The 8,456-nt window shown below is 31.6% G+C and overlaps 1 protein-coding gene across 3 annotated transcripts in view; it reads left to right on the top strand.

The window, feature by feature from the left end:
* Window positions 1-1,140: 1,140 nt before the first annotated feature.
* Window positions 1,141-8,456, top strand: part of LOC105328178 (hemicentin-1) — a 52,909-nt gene continuing 45,593 nt past the window's right edge. For 2 of the 3 annotated variants that reach the window (XM_066084757.1, XM_066084756.1), the window contains exon 1: window positions 1,141-1,824. In XM_066084757.1, coding sequence (XP_065940829.1) covers window positions 1,737-1,824 — 88 coding nt within the window. In that variant the 5' untranslated portion in view covers window positions 1,141-1,736. The remainder of the gene's footprint in view (window positions 1,825-8,456) is intronic. The other variant, XM_066084755.1, reaches the window with a different exon arrangement.

Genomic DNA, 8,456 nt, shown 5'->3' with positions numbered 1-8,456 from the left:
TCTAAATATTAAACTTTAAAGCATATGTATTGAGTTACTGCTAGGAATAGAAAAACTGTACAACCACGTAAATGTACCCCCTCCCCCCAATTTACACACCACAACGCTTGGGAATTTGGATAAAAATTAAAATATATAGATTTTATGAATTTAAAGTGGATACTACAAGAAATACTTGTGTCATATTTATTTTGATCTAATAAATTTACATGTTTTTTTCCCTAAATAATGCATTTCTCCCTACAATAAGTCATGTCGTGAGGAAATGCTTCGCTTAGCAGTGCCCTTGTTGGTTAGTTTTTTCGTTTTTATATAAAAACTAGTATATACATGTATAAAATACCTGTCGAAAAAGACTTTTAAAACAGATTTGAATGGACGTCTGCAAAATACCAGGCTGATCGCCATTTCCAGTGGGAATGCAAAACTGTCCTCAAGGCATAAGCAGTTATATCTGAATCAATTATTCATACTTACACAATATTCTGCCCTTGCAGTTGATAATTTAGACAAAATAAAAAGTGTCGTTCTTTTAGCTGTCGGACATTGTTTTTAATTACAGGTTTTAGAGATCAAGTTTGCAATTGCGTCAAAGTAAATGATACATTATGGTCCCCTTAGCATAACTTTCAGTGGTGAATTCAATTTGGCGTGTCGTTGATACCTAATATAAAGTTAGACCGATTGTGAATGATTTTAATTGAAAAAAAAGAAACTCCTTTTTTTATCAATTGACTTCAATGTCTTCGGTATTGAAAGATCCGAAATGCAAAATTTAAATATATGCTGAGTAAGAGATAACATAGACATAGTTACTTATACGTTGACTTTGAAAACAAACACTCCTGCTTTCATTGCGTGGACCCTGAGGTCCACGCAGAAAATATATAAGCGAGGTTAAACCGGATGCTATGGGGAAAATTCAGCCTGCGCATGAGCTAGCCTGGTTCCTGTGCGTTATGGGTAGCTCAGGGAACCAGGGTAACACACGTTTATCTGAATCGGGATCGGGACACATATGCACACATAAGTTCAAAGGCGCTGTAAAGTTGTCGGTAAACAGTACAGAAACAAAGTATTCCTTTTAAAGAAATGATTGGCATGTGATATGAACTATCAGAATTAAGAAATAAGCCGGAACTACAACATGCATCAAATAGCATAATTAGCAATGTTTTGTTGTTTTTCCGAATACAGAAGGCGAAGCTAGGGTACTTCCCGATTAAATTTTTTTAAGCATTAAAGTATGATTGAATAATTATGTCCCTGTATAAAAGTTAAATTCTCAAGAAAAATGCATCAAAATATGAAATTTTTGATTTACAAAAAGCTGTCTCTGCATAGTTAACAAAGTAGTGCGAATCATAATGTGTGCGCAAATACTAAAATTCACCGAATGCCTGATACTATACATGCAAACTTCATTCATAGATAGATCATAATTATTTTTAGTAGTATGAACACTTTAAATTCTGAGATAAAAAGTCAGGGCTATAAATATATGTATACGTAATACAACGTACAAATTTAGTGATTAAAAGCAGAGGGCTAGAGTCGGTGGAATCTCTGATAGTCTTAAGGCTTTTACGTTTTCGTTGGAAACACATGCAAATGGTCCACGTATTGTAGTCCTTTTTTAAAGGACAGCAACTTGTATGTATTCATCAACTTGTATTTAAATCGACAATCGCCCGCAAAAGGTGGGCCAAGAGCAAGACCAAGGACCAACATTAAACATGATTTCCTGCAATGATAGGCGACGAATGAAAGTATTCAATATTGTAGTAATGATTATATGGTCAGGTCTGATGTCCTATGTAGATGGTGAGTATAGTATGTTATCTTATTTCTTTATCAAAATTATTACTGGATAGTGATAATGTAGTTATTTAAGTATATTGATCGCCAAAATACTTCGATATCCATGTTAAAATGATTTTTTTAAAAATATATCTTTTATTAAAATTTAAAATAATGAAGTAAAGGAAAACAATCAAAAGCAAGGAACACAATGGGTAAATTGTATTCCATATATTGTTGTTGTAAACACAGAAATATAAGTTTGCAGGATCATTCTTCCCTATAAAAAATGTAAAACAAACGACATTATTTTTAACAGTAATATTCAGCACTCTAAACAAGTAACAACTGGGCTGACACAGAAAGAATAGAAAAAAGAATGCATGGTTACTTTATGATAACAGTCAGATAATAACCTATAATGGTTCGTAACACGAATTGTTAATAACAAACTAAGAAGGCCAAGAATCATCAGCTTTTTTTTATTCATAATTTAGAAGTTGATATATCTAAATAAAAATGTTATTGTTGTTATATGTTATTATATGGTCCTGATAGCTTGGTAACAGAGAACAAATTTATTTTCAAAGTTGAGAAAGTGACTGTTACTTTTTGGTAAAAACGCGATAAATGGTATATGTGTTATGTACATGTAAAAGAGTCAAAATATAAGAGATGTTCAAATTAAAAGGACTTGAGTATTAAAGTATAATAATCTGAAAGCTAGCTACATCATGCTATTGATTCAAATAGATATTTCTTTTTAGTTAAATCCAATTTTTTTAAATCACGAATAATTCAATAAATTGTGATTTTTTTGACTGTACGATCTTGAACAAAATTTTTAAAAAACCCCTCAAACAATAGCTATGGTAAAATGTTAGAATACAATGAAAGTTTTGATAATTTGAGCTATTTTGGAAAACTAACGTTTTAATAATAAGGACGATAAATCATGTCCATGAACTTTTTCATGTTAATATATGTTCATATATTGTATTTTGTGAATATTTGTTCTACCTTTGTTAACCAATCTTTACAAACAAAAGAAAAAAAATCATATAGCTAGCGAGGGTTCTCGCGATTTTGTGCGTGTATTAATAAGGTTCTAGGCGCCGAAGTGTTTAATTACTGTAACAACATTTTTATACGGCGTTAAAGTAGAAAAAAATGTGGGGTTTTTTTGCATTTAGGTCAAACGAACAGATACATTAAGTAAGCAATTTATAGAGTGCAATGCTTTTTATAATGATATGTTTTAGTATTAATACAAGAATAATTCGTGGCTATAATTCAAAATTTGGCTTTTGCAAAGAAAAAATGTTTTTAAATATTCAGATCATTACTAAATTGCTTTCTCAAACCACTTGTTGATAACATGTAGTATTTATTACTGACTACTCGAAGGTGGTCAATTATTTGAGATTTATGACGCAAGTATGACCAGTGTTCAGCAAGACATTTTGTATTCAAAACACAGTTTTGCTCAGAAAGAGAGAGCCTGTATTGTTTACAGACGAGACCAATAATAAAGAAAGTTGTTTTAAATAATAATAGAAATGTAAAAGTTTTAGTGAATAATTATTTCAAAAAGAAAATGATTTAAATAAAGGGGAGTGTCATTTTGTTTGCCTTACGTCATTTTTTCTATCATGAATTCTCGGCCTTTTCGTACACGATTTCTGAGCTATAGACGGAAAACCCAGTATGAATCGTGTAATATTTAAAAATAGAATAAACGCGATCAGACTCAACGTAGCATTATGAAACAGTAATCGATATTTGTGTAAAGTTGTATCCAAGCAATTTTTAACAAACAAAAAATAAATCTAGTCTTCGGCCAGTACTGGTTCTACCTTAAGATGATATAGTCTGCCCTAAATTCCAAACACTGCTGCTGTAAAATGCGCGAGCGATATGTAGACTAATTATTAATAGACAGAGGACCAGTCGTTAAAGGTAACTCAAACATGAAATGTCGGATTAACAGATCAATATAGATATAAAATTATTTTCGGGCGTTCTTTAGATGCTTGTGTCAGTTTTTATTAATAATCAAATGAATTAGATAAAAACCCCGATCTTTAAGTACTTCGGTAATAACATACAATGCAGTGACAGATAAATAAAATAACCGTTTTTTAAAAGATTAATGATTGGTTGCTTCTAGATATTTTACTTAGCTACAGCGATAGACATTGTTTTTTTTAAAATATATTTTAATGAACGGTTAGGCAACCTGTTGCCTTTAAAGCCGAGGAATCCAAAATTTATATTGATTTTTCTCTGTGTTTAAACAATTAAAATCTTTACTTTTTATGGAATTAAAGTAAAAGTTAAAATAAAGTGGAAACTGTAGAAAGTAATGTTTTCAAGTGTGTAGTGTATCACTATGCAAGCTCAAACTGGCCGTACTAACCTTGCAGTACGGCCTCCGTGCAATTATGATGGTACAAGGTAGCATATAAATTGAATTCAGAATTGTTGATTCTCGCGAACATTGGCCCCACATAAAAAGGTTCCACGGTGTACTCTTTGTTTATTTTTGGTTATTTGTAAACTATTTCACCGACATACAAGTAGATACAATTTTTTTAATGAGACTTATTAATTATGTGTATTTTAAGGCCTTCAAAATATCGAAAATTTACTTGGACTGTATACGCAGTTGTGTCTGAAATGTTTTTGTCTTGATGAATATTTTTGTTTTACTGATCTTGATTCTAATATCTAAAAGAATTTCAGAATTTAACGAACGATATGCATTAAAATAAAAGTGGTTTTTCATGGGAAGCCCGTCAATATATTGCACATCACCCATACTGATGTCATGTATTTGATTTTCACCACTGCTTGTGCCAAATTTCCCGGTAGCATATCGGTAAAACGACTGATTGATTTCTTCCACATCGGACAGCATCGTCTTTCGGAACTGAAATTGAAAATAAGTTAAAACTGAATTTTATGTTTCATCAAACCATTCCATGATTTAAGGTAGTGAATGTTCACATGTTTACCACCTTTCTGGACAGAAACCATCTACTCAATTATTCTTCTCACGCGATTTTAGTTTTTTTTTTTAACCATGCAATTCGCCTTAAATGGTAACAAACATTATTATAATAGCTTATGTTGATCCTCAAGAGTTTCAGCATCAAAATCTGCACTACAGTTTGCGTAACAGTTTGCGTAAACTGTTAAAAAAAGCTTTGTCCTTTTGTTGATGGTTTGTTGTCCAGTCAATCAGCTAAAAGGATTGAGCAATGATATTGCAGCAACAAGTCTCTTGGTATAATTTGATCTATCAACATATCCTATTGATTACATAAAATATCGACATATTGCACAAAACCGCTAAAAATTGGAAAATATCTTATATTATTATAAAAAGAATTGAAATTAGATGTACGATAACTGTCGTTTGGATTTATTATAAAAGAGACAATATGAATAAAAACCTTTTCTTCGACAAACTTGATAAAAACAGAAATAGTCTGATCAATATTGGTGGTAAAAATCAAAGCGAATCGATCTTTAATACTCTTTAATACAGTACTACATCGTAATGTGATTATAATATTAACTTTTGTGTCATTTGGGGTTAAATATTTACTTTTTAATGAAAAATTGAGGAAAACTGTCATATTTTTAAGCGGCTAGTTTATACGCTAAATGCATTATATCATGTTACCAAAACCCGGAGGCTTCGCAATGGCGCTACTTCTTATGAATCAAAGGACCGAGAGTGCTAATTGCTGGACTAGTTTGATATGGGCCTCTCTTATAACTACAATGACACACTTTCTCTATTTTAAACAAATTTAGTGATGATACTGTTAAATGAAGCAAGCTTTTTAATGATGTTTTGAGTTGAGTAATGAAGCGACACATTAAATATCAACAATTAAATCGTATAAAATTATAATAAAAATCTTGAAGGGGACGGAAAGCCAAAATCATGTTTTATTTATATTTATAGAGTGCTATAAATTATCGCATGTGGTCATGCTGTATTGAAAATAAATTATATAATTAAGCTTTAATGGGCGTTTGAAGTTAGAAAAATCGTATTTATTGGAGGCTGACATGTTGTAGAACTCTTTAGTAATAAAAAATGATTATTTTGACGTCACGCCATCTATTCCGGTTTGGTTCACAACTTCACATATACAATGTACACAGTGCTTTAAAAAACGCTGGTTTTTGCCTTCCTGTTACTCAAGTAATCGACTGAACAAAATTGATGTTTAGTTTCAAACGTCAATTTAAACAATACATACACGTATGCATAAATATGTGCATTTTTATTAAAAAGTTGAGAGTTGGTAATCTGAGATCATTCAAAGTCAAAAAAAGCAGAGTAAATTATTATTCGAAGTCAAGTTCTTCGCTAACTAAATAAGAATGTTATAAATTGTAATCGGGTAGTTTGAAATACATTCTTTAAATTTGAATTACCATGTTGAAATAAAGACGGCACACAATTTCTACGATTATTGACAATTTCACAACTATATTTTTACGCGGAGATTTCTCTGACTGACCGACACTATCCTCCGCTTTGAGATTTAAACGAACATACTCCGTTTGACGATGGTTTCAATCAATGAAAAGTCAAAGGTGAAAGAACGCTCTCAAATCGCTATTGTTTAAAAAATTTTTTAGAACCTAGAGCGATATCATGATTTACTAACTGATGCTATGTTGATAAAACAAACTGGATGGTGTGACGTCATAGATTAAAATTCAATTGCAGCTCCCATAGCGGCGGGAATTTAAATTAAGCGATCGATTTTCTTGATTTTTTCATTGTTCCGGGATTTTTAATGAAAATTAATACGATTTACAATTATAGTAGACAATCATTTATTGATTTCGTGCATAACATATTTTAAGTTTCCTTCCACTTTAAAAAGAATTCCAAAATCCCTCATAACGTCTTTCATTACTAAAACACTTTATTCCTACAACGCCCCGCTTCGATTTTTCAGAATCAAAAGGAACCACCATCTCAACATCTCATGTACATGTAAACAAAACAAGCACATTCCGATGCCGAGTGTTGTAAATGACAAAACCAAATGAGAAAAAAAGATTTCTGAAATACTAGTTTTTTTTTAAATTGTGTTTTTTCTCATTTCCTTCTATATATTCTATTGTACTACAAATCACCATCGTGATAACAATATGGCCGCTATGCAAATTAGTTAAATACACACCATTTCTCCATATGCTATACCCTAGTGTAAGCAAGCTTTTTACGAAGACAAGAATCATTTATTTTGTGTAACTCGAGACAGGTGCCACGTATAAAAAAATCATGCCGAGAAAAAAATTATAGAAAATAATAAAATGTGGGAGGAGAAATGCAAAGTAGATGCAGTTCGTTCTTTTCAAAGAAGTGACATTTTTAGCCAAAACTGCAGAAGGAAAGTTTAGAAAAAAATGGGTGTGTGTCAGATTTTCCCGTCCCTTTACCATTCCGGCATCAGATACGTCCCTTTATACAAAGAATGCACATTAAATGGTGATAATGCCCGAACGGCTCCTAAATTTTTTTTCACATTTACAAACATCACTTTTCCTGTTATTCCTGTTGGAAAAACTAACACGACGTGCATATTTTTTTGCAAAGATCAAAATGTTTGTGACTTTTGAAATTGTGTCAGGCGAGACTTTAGATAATACATGTAAATGTATGTCTTTGGTTGTCAATAAACGCATAATATAAAGAACACCTATCGTATCATAGAATGTAAACCGAAAACAAATTTTAAAAACAAAAAAACCGTTTATAAATCATTCTGCTCTGACAACGACTGTGAAACTTTTTTTCAATCACTTTATACATTATAAGAACTAAAACATAAGAGTTTACTGTGCGTTGCGTAGCCTAAAATTAAAAAAAAAACCACTTTGTCTCTTAAACAATAATTGCTCAGGAAAGGTTGGGTAACGGAAGTTCTAACATGGAGCAATGATATATAAACACAGTATTGACAAGGACAGTGTTCATTCTAAATTGAAAGAATACTGCGGAATCATTTTTATCTGTTGGGGTCAATGTTCGTGGGTAGCCAAAATTTTTCTAGTTCGTGGAGACGAAATTTCGTTGGTAGCATACTCGGGATAATTTTAATAAATATAAAACATATGATTTCATACAAGTTTGTAAAGATGTAAATTCATGGGCAAGGGTTACCTACGAAAGCCACGAACATTGCCCCCCACGAACAATGATGATTATACAGTAATCAATGTGACTTGCTCATACCTAGTATACGTGCAAAAAGGTCATTCGCTATAAAGAAGACCAAGGCACAGTTGACGAATGGGTCACTTTATTACCTTAGTACGACTTTATAGCGTTAATATAAAATAAACATACTCTGGGCATTTAAACACGTCAATGACGATTATAAGTAATTTTTAAAATAATTTTTTTATTTTGAAGATGTTAAATTACTATCGATAATTCAAACAGTATAATTTCATATTAAGTTGAAATGAGGCGTTAGAGCTGCAGGCTAATCAAAAACCCCAATTTATTTTCAAGATACGATAGGAAGCCATAGAAACAGTTGGATAATCATGACTTACATGTAATTGTCAAAATATTAATGTCTTCTGGACGCGTTGAAACTCGGTATTAAGTG

Source organism: Magallana gigas, chromosome 5, assembly GCF_963853765.1.
Source record: "Magallana gigas chromosome 5, xbMagGiga1.1, whole genome shotgun sequence".
Classification (NCBI taxonomy): Eukaryota; Metazoa; Mollusca; class Bivalvia; order Ostreida; family Ostreidae; genus Magallana; species Magallana gigas.
The sequence above is the reverse complement of the archived record's forward strand: the minus strand, read 5'-3'. Positions and strand labels throughout refer to the sequence as shown.